The sequence below is a fragment of the Passer montanus genome, unplaced genomic scaffold, assembly GCF_014805655.1.
Source record: "Passer montanus isolate IOZ18808 unplaced genomic scaffold, ASM1480565v1 scaffold20, whole genome shotgun sequence".
Taxonomy (NCBI): Eukaryota; Metazoa; Chordata; class Aves; order Passeriformes; family Passeridae; genus Passer; species Passer montanus.
Genome location: NW_024366592.1, coordinates 3,373,920 through 3,393,352, shown reverse-complemented (window position 1 = coordinate 3,393,352; position 19,433 = coordinate 3,373,920). Strand labels below are relative to the sequence as shown.

Below are 19,433 nucleotides of genomic sequence, written 5' to 3'. Positions count from 1 at the left end.
GCAGCCAGGAGGATGCTTCATCACCCACAGTGGGTTGTTTTCAGCATTGCTGAGCAGTTCTGTTCCCTAGCACGTGAAGACTGGGGTGGCCAAGGGCAGAAACAGACCTCAGTAGCTCAGTAGCCCACCCTGTTCTGACAAAATCAAGTTTGTGGGGCAGGAGCTGTGAAATAAAGTTTTGCCTTTTCCTCTCCCAGTGAACATGGACTTTTTGTAATTCTGGTCTTTTCTGAAATGACAGTAGCAATTGCTCACCTCTGGACAGACCATCAAAACCCCTTTAAGACTCCCATTAAGCTGCTGCAGTCATCAGGCAAGAGGAAAACATTTCCAAGGAAGAAGAAACAACAGCTTTGACAGCAGCACGTCGCAAATCACATCAGAGACTCAGAGCAGGGAGGGAAGAGCAGAGCTAATGGGACAGGAAGGATAATGGGAATCTTGCACCAACTGGTCTCCTTAGTGTCATCTTTGTCACACAGCTGGAGAGAGCATATTTGGGAGCAACTGTAATTTATTTTTTTGATCAATACAGGAGCTGCATATGAAAATGCTCTTGCTGCTCTGGTCACTCCCTGCTGGCTTTGTTCATTTGCCTGGCCTACAGCAGGCTCAGGGCACGCCAGGCTGCCACGTGCCAGCCCCTGGGATGCTGCAGAGCAAGGGACAGGGGAAGGGATTCCTGCTGGGTGACACAGCACCTGCAAAGGGAAAGGAATAGAATATCAGCAATCCTGCATTTGTCTGGACTAATTTTTGGTTGCTAGGCTGCTGCTGTTGCCTCTGTCTGCTCCTTGCTTTTTCCAGTTTTCGCTGCCTACACAACATGCTGATCTCTTTACAAAGGGCTGGATCTGGGAAACAGAGCAGTTTGGGCTGGACTCAGGGGTTTCTCAGTTGGCTGCAAACAAAAATGAAGTGTTGGGAGAGGAGTGAAGCCCCAGTGGGGTGTGACTGAGCATCAGTCTCTGCCTTTGCCTCTTGACTTCTGTGACCTCCATACATCCGCTATGGAACTGCTCCTCATGTCCATTTTAAGAGGGTTAATATTTCCTTCTCTCTCCTTTAGAAGGGTAATGTGTATAAAAAGCACCTTTAGACACTTCTATCTGGCTATTTATGTAAATGCACTTGTTGAGCAATGTTGAAGACTGGAAAAGATATATGTAAGAAATAGAAATCTTTTAAATAAAGAAGGGGATTGTGAAAGCATCACTTCCAGAAAAGGAGCAGAGCACTTTTGGTTAAATACCCAAAGAGTGTTTGTGCCCCTCTGTTCTGTATCTGAACCTGTCCCTGTTCCCCTCCCCACCTTCTGTCTGTCCAAGCCTTGTGTCTGCTGGATTTAGCAGCCCCTGCAGTGAGGGATTAGCTGAGTGGCCTGAAATTTAATGCTCTCTAAATTTCTGCTTTTAGCCAAGGAAGTTTTCCTGAACAAAATCGTGTTTTGTTTGTGCTCTTCTATCTCTCTGCTCCCTGTCCTGATTTCCACACCTTCACTTCTGCCCCTAAAGGTGAGCTGAAAATTTCCAGTTTTCACACCTCTTTAGAATTACCCACTGATTTCAAAGTCCTTCCTGGATTTTCTTGAGTACACAGTCATAATTTCTTCATATCTCTCAGACAAAGGAGTTAACTCAAAGGAAACAAAGGAGACTCCTCAACTTTCTCTCTACCCTTCCCTTGATGAAGCTCCTGCTTTATGATCCCTGGTGGGACTTTTCTCAAAGACAACAGTGCTTTTATTTATTACAGGATTCATCATTTCCCCTGTGGACCTGTTGATGCCCTGAGACATTCCTAAGCCATGGCACACGTTTGGTGGGATGTCATGGACATGAAAGGAGCCCCTGGTGGTGGCCTGTGCTTGCTCATGGGACAGAAAAGGGTTACAACATCTCCCTGCAGCTGCTTAGGAGGAACTGGAGGTGGTGGTTTTAGGAATTGGGGGTAAAGAGGAGGGCACAGACGGCTTGGAAGCACTAGGTTTTGGCCTTCAAGGGTAAAAACAGGAGAAGGGAAAGAGGGTGAGACAGCAGAGGCAAGAGGATGATGCTGCTTGCAAACAACCTCTGACAGAGATGGAATGGCACCTCTGCTGCCAGACTTCCAGCATCCAGCAGGTGATTCCTGAACTTAGGTAGAATTCTGCAACTTGGCAGCTGCCCTGATTCAAGCTCTTGGCCGCAGTCACTGCATCCATGGCAGAAGCCAGGAGAGGCAGGAGGACTTCCCTGATAAGGATCCAGGAGGGAGCCTCAGGCACAAAGAAACCCTGCTCAGTGGAATGAAATGCAGGCACTTTGCTAAGTGGTAGGTCTGGGGCTGCTGCTCCAGGCAGAAAGCAGGCAGCTGCTGGTGAGCCAGACTGCAAAGCAGCAGTAAAAATGAAGGAAAACAGAGCTTTTGTTCCCAGCCTGAGCAGCCCAGCTCTGGGAGGGCTGCCAAGAGCCTGCACGCTCCTTGCCTCTCAACCTTGCACAGGCAAGTGCTGAAGAAAAACCCACAGGTGGGCAGGGTTCTGAAGTGGCATATTAATAATTTCTGTCTCCCTTCTAGGATGTTTGAGAAGCAGATTTCAGGTCTTGGGTGGATGGCTATACCTGCAGACAAAGGGTGTAACAAGAAATGTGTGGCAGCAGCATTTGGGCAAGAAAAATGTTAATATTTATGTAGGATCTTACCATGGGATTAATGTCCCTCTGTGCACACAGTAGCAGCTGCAGGAATGCCATCATTTTCCAGAGTTCCCTCATGCCATGGAAGCAGGATACTCTCTTGCTGATAGGAAGATGTCATCCTTTCTTTTCTTTTGTTTAGTCACATGCTGGAGGGTTTGTCCTTCAGCCTTTACAGGGCTTACCTTGCTTCTTTGTGGCTTTTGTGTCCAAAGAGAGAAAAAACACATTTTAATTAATATATGCTCCAAATGGCTTTAAAAATGTTGTGTGGGCTTTTTTTATTACCTGTTTAACTGAAGCTGCTGCTCCAGAAAATGTGTAGTGACTTCCTATTGTGTATACGAGATGTTTATTCTAAATTAATTTATTGGATTTTTTTAATGTTGTTGCTCACCTATTGAAAGGAAGAAGCATGAAGGTTACTTGAAACTCAAATTCTTTTCACAACAGCTATAAAGGAAAGGCATATGATTAAACATATCTAACTTTAGCCCAGACACTCTAATCCCCCTCTCTAAATTGGGTTTGTGCTGAGAGCTGCCCTGGCCAGATCCCATCTTCCCACTGGTCTGTGCTGAGATTAGGCTCGGGATCAGCAGCTGCCCGTGGGAGGGGACCTGCAAACACTCCTGGATTCCCAGTCAGCCAAGGTAGGGGCTACAACAAAGTCACCTTTGGGGACTTGTGCCATTTCCCAAGTCTTGATGGCAGCCAAGAGGCAGAGAGCCTTTGGATCCCAGTTTCCCCAACACCTCAGTGTTGGGAAGGATGAAAGTTTGACAAGAGAGTCTCACAGATATGGATGCTTGGCAGAAAGATTTTTGAATGTGGAATCTGAAGAAGGAACAGAAATGAAATCAAGTTTTGATATAGAAGAAAAGAATTGCTGAGCCAGTCTTACTGGATAACCAAGGAGGCAAAGGCTATGTCAGTTAGAAGGGGGTTTTATGACTTAGGGCAAAGGATAAACCCACCTCAAACAAGAGGATGTTTTTACCAAGCAGAAAGATAGCACAGGCAAACAAGTCAGCAGATGCTGCAAGTAGAAAAAAGGTCTCAATTTTCCACTGCAAGAAAACTGAAAAACATCTAGCTTAAACTGTAATGTACCAACTTTTACTGATTGGAGAATAGTAACATGCATATGGTAATTACAGTAGTTATGAGAGGCTATAGGTAAAAGTTAAGGTATAGATTGGTTCTACTGTATTAAGATGCTGAGCAAAGAAAAGTCTATAATGCATTTGTAACCCAAACTAAAGGGTCTCCAGGCCTGCCTGCAGCTGAGAGCTGTAGGCACAGGCTCTGTCACCCACCACCCTGGACTGCTGCAACGTCTTGGATACAAGAAAGTGCATTTGGAAGAGCTGCCTGGGGTCCTGCATCCCTCATTTTGGCTCTTACACCTCAGATCAGTTCAGTGCAGCTCCTGCCTCTCTCAGCCCTCCCCACATCCCAGCCCAGGGCTGCAGAACCCATCCATGCCCTGATCCAGTGCCTCGCCCTGATCCAGTTCCCTCTGAGCCCCACAACACCAGACCCAACCTTGGCAACCGATTCTGCATTAATTCTGCTGCAACACACGGCATCGTGTAACCATCTTAAAATAAAAACAAAAGGAGAAAAACTACGGGAAAAGGCAGAAAAGACTGGTGTGGGAGCAGCTAGAAGTCAGTGGTTGGGATGGGCTTCCTCTCCAGCAGCAGAGCCAGCTCAGAGTATTTATACAGCCACAACCTTTGTTTCCTCAGTGTCTTGCAGAACCCCATTTTCCACTTGCAGCTTGCATGTGCCAAGCTCCCTGCTCCAGCATTCCCAACTGAGCTGTGCACAGATTTACAGCTAAAGGCCAGAACAAGCTTGTTAGAGATATTCACAGGAGTTTGGGAAAGGCACAGACTTCTAAGAGTCTCTTAAAAGTCCTCAGAATTACCAGTAAAGTTTACTGTAGGTTGACTGAGGATTAAATTTTTAGTGCATTATTCATCTCCAGCAGTGGAATTTTGCCTTTCTCCAGGTTTCATGGACCTCTCTGGGTGAAGCTGCCTTCTCATAACATTTTTTTTATTATAGCCTCCAATGCTTACTGAAAAATGTCTTTTAATTTTGCCTTTTCCTCAGCAAAGACTTCCAAGTTTGCTAAAATACTGAACTATGATTTTATAATGTCCTAAAGGGACACTGGTATCTCCAATACCCACTGCTTTTATGACTGAAGTTCAAAGCTCAACACATTCTAAACAAGCTGTCAGAGGAGGTGGAGCATCCTGCCTGTTCAGCTGCATCCTGCTCCTGGGAAATTTTATTTTGCTGCACCATTTTAATTATCCCCATTGCAGCTACACCGAGCAGGAACAACAGAGAGCTAGTGAATAAAAATCAAATTAAGGAGTGGAATTTTCTGTGAGAAAATATTTGGATGCTTTGGATCCACTGAGTGCTGTGGATTTCCATGAGAGACACGGGCAGAAATGATGCTTCAGTGTTTCACTGACTTTTTACTCCTTGTCTTCTCACTCCAGTTTAATAGGTGTGGAATTTTTTAAGGAAGTGGACAGTGGTTAAGTGGAACTACACTGAAAACGAGTATCAGCTCAAGGCTGAGAATGGGATTAATGCATAAAGCACTGCTGCAACTTCTTGCTGGTCCCAAATGTACGAGTTATTTAATTCTGCTGGAAGAAAACAAAACCAAAAAACCACAACTCAAAATGAGCAGTATCACAAGAAGTACATAAACAATAAAATTACACATACATACTGTGAAGTCATCTAGAGTTAATGTGATCCTTATATACTTTCTCATTTTCTACTTGCTCTCTTTTTTTTCCATATTCAGATAATGAAAAAACAAAACATGCCCAAAGAAAGGCAATTCTAAACTGCTGCATCTTTTCTTCTCAAAAGGCTTTGTTAGCCTAAGAGCTCATAGTTCTAACAGCATCTTGAAAAAAAAAAATTAAAAATTGAGGAATCCCAATGTTTGCAACCACCATATTCAGAGGTGGTTCATTCATATTCACCAAATTTGATACCAAATTCACCATATTTTCTACCCAAAACACCCTTTTTGGTGTCATGCACAGACCTGGCTGCATAGAGACACTCCCAGCTGATAGAGAGCTGCTAAAAGCCCACAATGCCAAAAGGCAGAGATGAAGTTTTCAGTATTCCATGAGAATCCCCCAGGTTTCCATGACACTCCAACTGTATTTGTGGATAAAGCCTTTTTCTGAGCCAGGCACTCCAGTTTGCAGCAGAAAGGGACATGGGTACACTCCAGTATGACCCCAAGCCCAGTCTCCAATTCTCATGTGCACCTGATGAAGCAGATCCTGTCCCTGAGATGGAAACCTAGACAAGAAGTTTGGCTTCATTTCTCATCAGATTTCTCTCACTGCTTTTCCTCTTCTGCTCACTGTCATAAAACTCAGGGTTCCTTTCTGAGCTTGTTCCATCTCCTTACCACTGCTGTTCTTGGTAAGCAGGCTAGACTTTAAAACAGCACCTCCATTCTTTAGCAACAATTTTTCTTCACTCCACAAAAGGCAAATTTATGCCTTCTGAATAATCCCAGAAATCCCTTACAGTGCAATACAGTGAGAGAAATCCAATTCTGCCAGCATTACTTGGTGGAGATGTAACCAGAAGAGAAGGCAGTGAAAAGAAACCCTGAATTACCTCAATCCCTGTCTGCTTTAAGATAAGCCTCAGCTTGTCAAGCATAATGCCAATACTACAGTTTTTGTAAGCACCCAGAGTTAACAGATGTTGTAAAAAATATGCCTTTAATTTCTGTAAATTGCTCTGACAATTAATAAATAAGAATGTTTTTTAAACCTCTACTTACCTTTTTGTAAATGAAATATTTGCCCCATAACTAGAAAATCTATTATCCAAACAGCTTGAGATGCTTAAGGATTATTTTTACCCACCAATTACAGAAGTTCTGCATGTCAAACGAGGTCTTAACTATGTGTCCTCATCATCTTTAAATTGCACTCCCAGATAATCCAACATCACAGACACCAATTATGCATGTATTTAGTTTCAGGCTCTTTTGTGTAGATTGCAATTTCTTCCACACCAGTTCATGCTGAAATAATACCAATTAACTCAGTAGAATCCCATCAATTATAAAGGCTACATAAATTATGAAGGCTACAGGATTAGAATTTGCTATCTTTAAATCTGCTTCTCCTGGTATCTGCACAACACTTTCATTTCACTGACTCTGCAAGAATCATAAACTAACAAAAAGCAAGCAGAGTGTGACTTGCTGTCTACCAGTTACTTACTGCAGGGAAACTCCAGCAGTTTCTTGGGATTATTTGCTTATGTGAATAAAGAAAGTACCTCTTGACTTTTTTTCCCCCTATGTATTTAGAGGAAAATGTATTTATCATATTTATTTTTTCCTATTTATTTTCCAAAGAAATGGCAGCAAATCCCCCCTACCCTTGGATGGGGCTGGAGCAACTGTTTGCTTATTACAACTCTACTGATTGAAACCTGCAGCCAAACTGACACTGAAGAACTTTTACAGATGAGGCTACTGAGTTGTGCCTACATCAATGCCCACAGAAAAGGAGATTGAATAATCATTCATGGATTACAGTTTGGGTTCTCTGCGCCCACAGAAGAAATGCCTCCTCAGCAACAACTGTGTATTCCTAAACTGTAGTAAACTGGCACTTCAGCAGCAGATGCTAATAAAAATATACATAAAAATCCTTTCAATCATTTATTCTAGCTGATTTAAAACCTCACATGTCTTCTGCCAAGTGTAAAAACATTTTCGAGTCATACAAACTAAATATATAGCCCATGGTGCAATAAAATGAAATCGGCACATAGGAGGGATTATCCATTTTTATTTTCTTTAGAAATGGATCAATGCAATTACTGTGCTCCAGGAACACACTTAAAAAAAAAATGACACCAGGTAGCATTTCCCTTAACAAATTGTCACATTGCTTATAATTATGCGGCCTGGACCTGGAATAATAGAAAGATGAATCCAGTGTCACCCCAGAGTTCTGTGACAGCAAAGTACATTCACAAACCCACCCCTCCCATCCCCCCAATTCCTCGAACACCTGCAGAATCCCATCTCTACATCTAGCTAAAAATATTCTTGTCAAAATAGAAAAAGATTTTCCTACAAAAAATTTGGGGGAAGTCATGACACTTCTTCTAAATTGCTTCGCAGACAGCTAAGTACGACGATCAGTCTTCTCGAAAGCTCCTTCTCCAGGATTTCAGGCGGATTTTGAGGGTCCTAAAAATAGTCCAACATTGCCACCATGTGGTCGGGGACGGGCGCGCTCCCGGCAGAGCGGCGCAGGGGAACCGGGGACAAATCCCTCGGCAGTGAGTAACCACGCCGCGAGTGGAAAAGGAAACTGGGTCCTGAGAGCTGAGTGCTTATGCCGGGAAACCAACTCGAAGTATGGACCAGGGTGAGAAAAATAATTTAAGATATTTTGTGATTAATTCTTCAGCGTTGTGACGCTCCCCTCGCTAAAGGCACAATCCATTTCTGGTCACTTTTTTTTCTCAGTACAGCACATATTTGCCAAAGAGGAACATCTAAGTGTATGCAAAATGCCTAAGACCATTCATTTCTTCAAACACAATCATACTTGAAAATTTCAAAATCTTCTTCCTGGAGTTCAGGAAGCCGTGGAAATTGACTGAAGAGATGATCTTTCACATGGGCTTTTTCATTGCTGCCTTCCTCACACTGAAGAGATATGCTTCATAAATAATGTTCAAGAAGTTGTCATCATTCTGAAAAACAAAACAGGTTAGCAGGATAACTGGAGTAAAGAGATTAGAAGGTTATTCCATTCATGAACCTGACACTTAATAATTTTTAAAAAAGAGAACAGCAAAGCCTTTTCCTTCACCGAAAATCTGTTTTATTTCCCATGACTGCACCTCAGCAAGGAGCAATGAGTACAGAAAGAAGATTTTCTAAACTCACAGTGTATTTAAATTGAGTCCAGTATTGTTGCATAATAACTCAGTGACAACACTGAAATTACAACCCTGCTATTTCTTTTCTCTGCCCTCATTTATCTAGGGGCTTCCTTAAGTTGTATCCTCTGTCAGGTCAGGGATAATTCCAAGCATGTCTGAAGGAATAATGAAACACTCAGGACTGTGATCCTACACCAAAATCCTACCTGGGAAAATCCTTGCATCCCGTTTAGCTCTTTTAGGCTTACTGCTCCCTAAGATGCTTCTCCTTTTGCTCTGATGCTTAACTTTTTCCTTCTGAAGAACATTTTGCAAGAATGAGTCAGCCCACATTAAGAAAGAATGTTATAAGTAGCTCACATAAACATATGAGGATAATTACAATCAAGATAATATTTAAGGAAAATTAGGTGCATCCAAGATTGTAGTTTTATATAATGGAAAATGACAGCTAACAAATTGGCAGTGAATAATTTCAAGGTAACTCAGTTAATCCTAACTACCACCAAGAATAGCAGGGTTAAATATATATTTTACAAGTACAAAGTTACAGAGGGTAAACCCAGATTTTCCTTGACTAGTTTTTCCTCTTTAACTTCATGTATGGTTTTAATAGTATCCAGACACTCAAAGTATGTAAAGGCAAGATAATGTGATGTTTTTTTAATCCCAAAATAAAAGTACAGGGGAAAATGAGAAAGCCCTCCAGCTTGTTAAAGATACTATTTCTTTTCCTCAATTTGTAACTTAAATAACATTTAAAATAACTTACAATAATGAATTTTAACTTTATTCCAAAAGCCATACAGGCACATAGTTTTGACCTACAAACAGGACGTGTTTCTCTGCCCCTTGTGTCCTGCAGCCAGGTTTTCAGTTATGTAATCTCTCCTCAACTTCAACTCTTCAGATATTACTCACATAGCAAGTTAAGGGAAAAAAAAAATCATAATTATACATCATGCCAGAGCAGTAAACAATCATCTCATATGTAACATTGTTAATGCTTTGTCATAATTAAACCTGAAAAACGGCAGGAAAAAGAATTTTATTTAATGCAATTCTCTATTTCAAATGCTAAACTGAATTAACATACATTCATGTTATCTAGCCCGTATTTTAAAGTTGCTCACACTCATCCTGCAATTTTAATCTCCCACCTGATTTCCTCTTACTGCTAACACACATCTCTGAAATATTTGGCAGCTAGGATAATCACCCATTATTTATCTTTGGCTAAAAATATAATAGATGTCTCTCTGGCTCAGAAGCTGACCTTACAAACCTTTCAGTCATCTTTGTTCTTTTCCACCAAATTTATTACCTTTCCTGAACCCCACATCAGATGCATTAATCAAAACACCGTTGAGCCAGCAGTGTGCACGGAGAGCCTATGGCATCACCCTGGCACAAGCAGCCCAGCTCCCAATATTTATTTAATTTCCTTTTGCCTTTAGACAGACACAACAGTTACGGGGCGCTTGCATCAAAGCAGGCAGCAGGATTTGAAGCCAGGTGGAAGAACTCCTGTCAGCGTACCTGGATGAGGTGTAGCAGCGTTTCCTGCAGCTGCATCTTGCTGATGGAGGTGCTGCTGGCCAGGGCTGCCTCTGGGGCCGGCAGGGGCAGGAGCAGGCTGCCCGAGCTGCCCGAGCTGCCCTCGGGCATCGCCGCCGCCGAGCGCCCGCTCTCAGCGGCTTTGGGAGGAGCGGGCGTGGGCTGGCTGAACACCATGGGGGACATCAGCAGCGTGGGGCTCACGGTGGCAGGGATGCGCTGGGGGGACATGACCTGTCCGGATAAAAACACAGGTGTCAGGTAAAGCTGTCTGCCTAATTCTGTGGGAATGGAGCTGGGGAGAGACTGGCAGTGGGCACAGCTGCTGGAGGTCAATACTGTGACCTTGATGCCATCTCTAGGGTCTGCTTCCAGGTTAAAAGCTCTTCCATCCAATCTGAGATTGCAGACATGGATTCAAGTGTGGTAAATCTATCAGAGAAGCAAATGATCTTAGGACAACAGCATTTTATTACAGGAATCAGGCTACTCTTAAATACCAGCCCTTGGAGAATGCAGCTGTAAAGTCTTCCAAGTCAGGAAGTTTAATCTTTGAGAACATGAGACATGCAAATATCACTGTTAAAGACTAACCCCTGTACCTAATACTAGAAAGCATTTTCCAATTATAACTTTCAAATTTCTTTATAAATAAATATACATGTGTATTTTACCTTCTCATTTTATTTAAGGAGAGAGAAAGCAAACCCACAGATCCAGTGATTTAGCTAAAGATCCATAGTGAGCTCATGGCACTGCCAGAAACAAACAGACACACAACCAACACACCACTGACAAAATCGAAGTGGCCCTCAAAGAGAACCTTGGTGCTGCAGCAGTTCCCTCAGTATCCTAGCCACACCAACCTGCACATCTGCCAAATAACTTTCACCTTCAAATTTTGCCATGAATCTTGGAACTGTAAATCATGCAGGATTAGCAAATACTATCAGATATAACATTAGCAAATACTATCATATGTAATATGCAACATAATAGGAAGTTAATTCATTCAGCTTGCAGACATCAGATCTCTCTCCAGGTAATTCCAGTAATAAATCTTATCCTAATCAGCCATCTTCTCGCTATTCAAGTACCCAATCTTTTTAAAGTACATACAAAGGAATTGATACAAGCTCACCACAGCTCCTCCCTTTTGGACTGGAGCACAATTTACTGCTACCATATTGAGGTGAAAGGCTACTGAATCACTTCAGTCTGTGTCCTGGATTCCATTTCAATTTTGAAGAAAAATTAAGGTTAAGAAAATAGAACTGAGGTTGATTTCCTAGGTATGCAAAACCACACAGATCAGCATTAAAGAACAGTTACATTTTTATAGCTTGTCTCTCTCCTAGTTATCATTGCTCTACCCAAGACATTTCTGAACAATTTTTGTGAGACCATGATAAAGAGAAATAGAAAGAAAGAGGACTGAGATTTCATGCTGTTTCATGGGAAATTTAAGGAAGCAGAAAGGCTAGGGGTCAGGAAAGAAAGCATGCAATATACACCTAATACAAAAGTCTTGCTTTTTTCCCCTCCCAATATTTACCCAGTTGGGTAAATATTGTGTCTGTTTCTCACACAGAGAGTACTACAAAACTCTAGACTACAGCCTTCTTCCAACCCCACAGTGTGTAATCAAAAGAGCAATGACCAGGTCTGTGTTCCAAGCCTCTGAGCAGAGCTATTACAAACTGACTGAAGGTCTGCACACCTATGCTTGAAAAACAACACTCATTTTAGAAGAAAACCAGTGTGAGTGCACAGTGACATCCCTCTGTAGAGTGAGACCTGCAGACTCTGCACACATCTTGTCCTGCCTGTGGAACAGCAACTACCCCCAGATACTCATCCCAATGCTCCTGCTCTACTCATCCACTCTGCTGCAGCAACTTCTCTTTCATTTACCTCCAGCAAAACTGGCAGGGCTTGCTTAAACAAGATGATTCTTCCTAGTGTGATTTCAAGAATGCATATACAAAACTGCTCTACAAGGGCAGAAACCTCCTGCAAAGGGAAGGCTGGGAGCAGCTGGAGGAGATACAGTGTCCCACTAACAGAGCTTAATCTACAGCAGACTCTGTCAGCCCCAGACAACACAGCTTTCCAAATCTAAAGACGTTTTTCTCATTTGCCCAAGGCGAACAAACAAAACCTGAGACAAACCGTGCCCTTAATAATACACAGCTCCTCCTGACAAGCACATGTTGTGGTTTAAAAGACACATGAAGAATGCTTTGTCTTCTCTGGATAGAAAGGTCTGTCAGGTAGGACATGCCAAGCATATGGAAACTATATGGAATGAGCAATATTGCCATCTGCTGGTGACACAGCCAGCATCTACAGGGTCATGCACAACTTCAAACACTGTGTCAGAAGAAGAACAGAGAGTATATGTGTCTTTTTTCAGTGCATAGCACTTAATGTTAGAATGTATTTTTTGCCAACAGCTCAAGCTCAAAGCTTCTGTCATTGCACAAAATTTTGCATAAAAAACATAGATTGTTTGGGGTTCGTTTTGAAAATAAAGCAAGTTTTTCATTTGAGATGCAGCTCAGATCACCTTGAGTCACTGGGACAACTGACACCCAGCAGCAAACAGGATGCAGATCTTGGCATTACCAGTGCAATTCCTGTAACACCACTGTAAATGCTCTGCAGGGACACTAACAGCCTTTGGACCAATCTTTTAGCTTTGAGTATGTTCTCACCGGTCACAACAGCCCTTCCAAAAATCTGTTGATCAACTTCTTACCCACAGAAACTGAGCTGCTTCTTCATCCATTATCTCCAGCTGTCAGGTCAACACTTCAATCTCTGAGTCACTAATAACAGAGTAGGAGTCTGCCATCAGCTGTGCAGCAGTGAAGGAAGAACAGGAAAAATGTGCAGAATAACTGGTGCAGTAGCTAACACCCTTTCCCTGAAGCCCAAATGCTCACTAAGATATCAGACTGGTGTTGTGTGTGGCTGTTGGCAGCTGGATGACACCATAGCTGGCAAATTCACATGCCACCACAACCAAGGAGTGCACTGGGTCTCCTGCAGTGCAAACTGACACCTCCTGTGGCTTCCTGTGTGAACAGAATCCCAAGTGGACCTGCCAAGTGCTCCTCTGGAACATCACCACCCAATATATGCTATGGCCTAAACAGTTTTCAGAGGCAGTTGCTTAAAACTGAGAACATAATTCTAAGAATGGTTCAGGAACTTAAAAGGCAGTTAATTAAAACAAAGCTGGCTACAACACTAATATTGCTTTGTCTTTCAAGTTTAATTTAGAATATTTTAATTGATGTTTAGCTAGAGAAGGTGAAATTACTTTTTGAAACAAGTTTAATGCACCTATTTGCATTACACAATTGCTGAAGCTGCAGTTAGGACAACAGAGAAGCAGTGCTGTGATGCTCACACCACAGAAATGGGGTTTCATGCACATACTCAGAAGATGTAACATAATGTACAAAATACATTCTTGATGGAAAAATGCTCCAAGAAATGTGAAAAATGAGCTGCAAGATATGTGGTCTTCTGAAAAAAAAAGATAAATTTGTGTCTGGGTTATTGCAAGCACTTTTAAAACTGTAATTCTGATTAACATAAACCCTAGAGCATGCATGTATCTATAATCAGGATAACACATGCCTAACACTAAACACATCCCCAAAAGCCCACTGTAGATTAATGCTTTTTTATTGTCTCTTCAGCACACGTTACTCACTGTCTGCATAAGAAATATGTCACAAAACAGGGCTGGCACCAGACAAGGCTGAATGCTTCCAAGTATTATTCTTTGGCTTTTGCTTTTTTCTTTCTTTTTTTTTCCCATTTTTTTGGTAACTGGTCTCTTCCTTTTCATGTGGGAGATCACAGTTCTTGCACCATATGGAGATGCAGCAGAAGCCAATTTAAACTTGGACTTGTAATGTGTCAGTTGTGGAAAGGACTATTGCTTACATTTCCTTAGTGCTGCTGATGGATTTAGGGTGTTCCTTTAATCTGATTTTTCCAACAACAGACACTGCTCAGATATCTCTCTATTCCTGTCAGACTTTTGCTTTTTCTGTATGCTGAAGCATAGTAGGAGAGGCAATACCAAAAGACAAATAATTACAGAGAACAAACCTTTTGCTGCACTTGTTGTCAGAATCTGCTTTGATCAATTTTGCATGAGCATGTGCAGATATATTTGTGCCAATTCAATTTCACTCAAATATCTACTCTGCAGGCATGGCAGCACTTGAAGCCTCTGGTCTACTGCAAGGATAATATTATAAAAAGATGAATGTTGGTTTTAAAAGTTGTTTGTTATCTTCCAGGTTGTTTTTCAAAAGCAGGCATGTTTTGTGTGGCTAAATCATGGCTTCCAAAGGAAGAGAGTCCTTCCTTCATTTTTAGCCTCCCTGCTTTTGCTTTTGTGGCAATCTGCTGCACGTGAAAGAGGCCATTCCTCCCAGACTGCACAGCTTTAGGTGTCCCAAGCAATAATTAGTGACAGTTTGGTTACCATTTCTAGCCTATACATTAAATCTCCAAATTTAATGCATCTAACATTGTGCTGATAGCAGCTGTGGCAGCCTGTGAAGCCACTCCTCGACAGCCTCAGTCTCCTTGTTCTGCTCACAGCCCTGCAAAGCAACACTGAGAATCTCAGTTGCTGCCTTTTTTTTTTTTTTAAGGCAAACTTGCAGCAATAATCACAGTGAATGAGCCTTGTTCCAGAGAAGACTTTTCTTTTATCACAAGCTGCTGTTCTATCCGTACTCAAGCAGCCAAACTGTTGCAATTGCATTAGACCAGACCTCAGGAACTGCCTTTATATATTACAACTAATACTAGCATCACTGTCTTTTTCATATATACAAAATTAAAGTCATTTGCCATAGCAGCACCTGTAGGGATTTTTCATCTGAAAAATATATCAGCATATTTCCTTATTTTTTATTCATGCATCCTGACTTACAATGTAGAGCCTGGACTTGCCTCATTTCACTTTTGCCTCCATTATGTCCTCCCTCGTGCTATCAGTACATGTACCAGTGAATCACACAATTTCTTACATTTAAAGCAGGCAAGTTCCATTCCCAGTGAAAACAAATCAATTTCTTTGACTTTGGATCCTCCTTTTATTCTTTAGCTCTCCACCGGAAAGTCAAAGTTACCATCTGCAAGCAACTGATTCTGAATAATTTCAATGACTAATCCCCAAAAACCTCTTTCATACAGATTCAAATCCTACTGCATTAATTAAAAGAACAAAAATAATGATGGCTATTTGCTGTATCCAATTAATATTCCTCCTACTTCTCTCATGGAATTAGAAAACTTGACCTGTCACAAAATTAGTGACAGATGTGGCTCTTTTATTATTAAATGACTCCTTCAGCCTCTTCATGTATAGAAGAACTTTCTAGCATGTTGAAATATCCTGTAGCCTTTCAATCAGGTTTTGACAGAATTAGAAAAACAGAATAAAAGAGAAAAACAGAATGAAACAGATAAAATAAAACAGAAATACAAGAATGGAATAGTCACAATAGAAAAGCAACTTTTCAACTTTACAGTGGAAAGGGGAATACTTGGGATCAGTAACTTCAAGACTCCAGTACCCCACAGCCTATCCCCAAAAAAGGAAGCTGGAAAGGGCTTAGATGCATTCCCAGACAGGACATGTAAAGACATTCTAGTGTAGAAAATCATACAGAAAATGAAGTTGTTAAAGACAGTAAATGTTTTGGATGGGACATTTTGTAATTGCATGTGTTGCTTTTCTGAAGAACATAAAAATGTATTCATGAGAGAGATAGTCTCTTAACAGCTTCTGATTTTTTTAAGACACCAATCTGACTTATAGGATCAAAATAAACAGATTTTTTTGATGTCATTCAGGCACAAGACCTTTTTTCAAAACAATCACAGCAAATTAAAGAAAAATAGCTAATGAATATCTAGAAGTACCAAGTGTGGTACAAGATAACTAACTGACCAATATACAAATATTTCTAAAAGCTGCTGTTAGAAAACAAGGGACCTTTTAAGTATCTTTAGCAACTGGCATACAAAAGAATGCACATCTACACAGAGAAAGCTATGACTAATTTTGCAGAAAATAATTATTAAACCCAAAAAATTACACTGAGTAGCAAGCAATTACACGTAACAGCCCAAGTATGGCAAGTGAAAATTAGGTGACTTTTCAAAGGGGATCTGGGACAACCCAGCACTGCAGTATTTCTGGTCATCATTGATGTGTAAGAGATGTGGCCTTCGGGATTTACAATATCACATCTTGGTAAATCAGAACTCACTCAATGTTGGGAAAATGTCACCTGCAACATGAATCATGTGCAACATGCAGCAGCACAACAAAGCCAAGACTAACCTCAGAAAACATCAAGTTTGAAAGACTGCTGGATTTGTACTTATTTATGATGAAGTTGTTCTCCATTTACCTGGAAGAGAGTGCTCTGTTTTCTGACCTCAGAAAACATCAGGTTTAAAAGACTGCTGGATTTATATTTATTTATGAGGAAGTTCTCCATTTACCTGGAAGAGGGTGCTCTGTTTTCTGACCTCAGAAAACATCAAGTTTAAAAGACTGCTGGATCTGTATTTATTAATGATGAAGTTCCCCATTTACCTGGAAGAGTGTGCTCTGTTTTTCTGTGCCTGGAGCCTTTTCTATCCAGGAATCCAGTGGTTTCAGGGTATTGGTGTTCTGGGTAACAACTGGGAACTTAGCTGCCAACGTTGGTCTGCTGGATACATGGAGCTGCTGTTCTTGTTGCACTATCTGGAGTTTTTTCAATAATTCTTGAGGTGAAATCACCCCAGAATTGGCTGCTTGATTGCCAGAGAGAGGAAGCGGCTGTCTGGGAAGTTTGGATTGTTCTTTACCAAGTGCCTGAGCCTCTAAAGTCTGGCCTGGTAGGGACCCATTGAAATACACCAGAGGGGGCTGGCTCACGTTATTCACTGGCGCTGCTGGTGCTCCGACAGGAGCAGGAGTCCTGCTGAACACTGAAGCCGTGGAGCTCGCAGGTCCTGTGGCACCGGGCTCCATTTTAGCCACGGAGCCTGGCTGGCTTTGCAGCTTCTGCAGCAGGCTCTGCGTGCCAGCAGTGTCCTGAGCCAGGTGGGAAGTCACGGGCTGGAAGAGGCCGGTGAAAGCCTCGCCCACGGCGGGCACGCTGCCGTTCTCGCAGAGGCGGCTCTCGGGGAGCTCGGCGAGGGGCTGGAGCTCCGTGCCGCGCACCATCAGCTTCTGGATGGCGGGGCACAGCTGCTTCTCGGCGCCGGGGGAGTGCGGGCCGGGCTCCTCGTAGGACAGCGAGCGAACCACGCCGTGCCGGGCCGGGAGGCTCTCCTGCTGCTGCCTGGGGAGCGCTTCCGAGCCCTCCGCCTTGTCCTGCTTGCCAAAGAGCGCCGTCAGGGACAGGTGCTGCGGCTCGGCGTCCGCGTTCTGCCAGGGGACAAAGGAAAGGAGTAAACGCAGCTCCCTGGCGCAATGGTGACAATATTTAGCCAGCAGAATTCAATTCAATTCGGCTCAGAAAAGCTGAGAAAGCTGCTATGCTCTCTTTTTTTTTCCCCCCCAAGAGGATTTTTAATAGTTTTGTCACATAGGAAGGGCAAGAAGACTGTTGTCAAGCTGCTAATGTGGGAGAAAATCAGCAAATCTGAGACGTAGCAGTGGCTTTGCTTTAAATAACATGAAAGAGCATCTTCTTTTACAGCCATCAGTACAATATTAGTAAGAGACAGAAATCTGCCTGTGTATGAAGTAGAGCCACTTCTTGTGCATCTGCTGGTCACAGCTGAATTCAATTTTTAGGATTTTGCACTGTGATTTGGCTTGAAAATATACCAAAAGACTTTTCTTTATTTCAATGATTTCCCTTGGGGGAAAAAAAACCCCCACAAACAAAAACCAAACAGAACACCACAAAAAGTGTGGTTCAGCAATTGACTAGATCAGCTTGTGATCAAAACAGCACCTGAAATTTGAAAGACCAATATTTCTTTGTTGCATAAGCACAGTATGTCTGTAGCTTATGTGTTTCCACATCATACAGTGGGGGTTAGGGAGCCTTTACAAACCAGATTAGTTGTGCTTTAAAATCATTCCTTACAGGGTTCCATCTCAAATTCCTGCAGTGACCTCAAATCAACGTTCCTGTTACTCAGTGCAGCTGCAGCAGCCAGAAAACACCACAGATTTTACCTTGCTCTGCTGGGAGATTCGCTGCTGCTGATTCTCACTCGGCTTCACTGGGATGGGTTTGATTAGGTTGGGGTTGTTATAGATTGCAGAGGAACTGGTTATTTGTTTTGGCTCTGAGCAGGTCTTACACTGCAACAGAAAAAAAGGACTTCTTAGTATATGTGACAATGCATTTTCCCTAGTTTACCACAGTAAAATACAGACATAACCAGGTATTCAATAACCAGAAATACTAACTGCAGCACTGATGATGAAGTATTATGCTATTAGAAGAACAGTAGCAACTGCAACCTAATTTTCTAAAACCACAAGACATATGTAAAACTGAGCACTTGATTCCAAGATTTCCCTAGTAAGAAACTTCTCTCTAATTTAAATCTCAGTTCTCTTTTTGGCCTTCTGCTTTTTCTGCGCTTAAAAAACACAAAATACTTTTTAAAAGCACCTTAAAAACCAAGCAACAGACATGTTTTTCCTGCATCCAACTACTAGAAGTAGTTTAGATCCATGAAGGATTAATGTGCCCATAAAGATAATTTAAAATGCTTTTGTCAAAAAGTAGAATAATAACTCTTAACTCTTTTACATAAATCTTCGTGTGGTTGGAACTTGCAGGATGCAGATACATGTACAGAAAAGCAATTAAAGATTTAACCAATTTGTAGAATCAGTAGGATTTCTTATTATGAAAAAGATGGTCAGAGAGATTACTAAAAGTGATCAGGGACAAAAAATGCCATGTGGAGAGAGAAGGGCGTGACTTAATTCAGAGAAAAAACACATAAAATGCTTCATGAAAGAGAAATAGTAAATGGAAAAGGAAAAGGTGAATAAGATACTATATAGAAGAATAGAGTCAATGAAACTAAAAAAGCATTGGGTATACATGGAACACTACTGTCACTAGAAAAGAAGACAATCTCTTTGAAGTCATTGTCACTTGATACATTTGAAACCAAGAAACTGGAAAGATTTTTTAA

The 19,433-nt window shown here is 41.8% G+C and overlaps 1 protein-coding gene across 2 annotated transcripts in view; it reads right to left on the bottom strand.

The window, feature by feature from the left end:
• Positions 1-7,535: 7,535 nt before the first annotated feature.
• Positions 7,536-19,433, bottom strand: part of DCP1B (decapping mRNA 1B) — a 38,257-nt gene continuing 26,359 nt past the window's right edge. For both annotated transcript variants that reach the window (XM_039708371.1, XM_039708370.1), the window contains 4 exons: positions 18,454-18,582; positions 16,870-17,691; positions 10,206-10,457; positions 7,536-8,474 (listed from right to left, as the gene is read on the bottom strand). In XM_039708371.1, the coding sequence (XP_039564305.1) occupies positions 8,394-8,474; positions 10,206-10,457; positions 16,870-17,691; positions 18,454-18,582 (1,284 nt within the window). In that variant the 3' untranslated portion in view covers positions 7,536-8,393. The remainder of the gene's footprint in view (positions 8,475-10,205; positions 10,458-16,869; positions 17,692-18,453; positions 18,583-19,433) is intronic.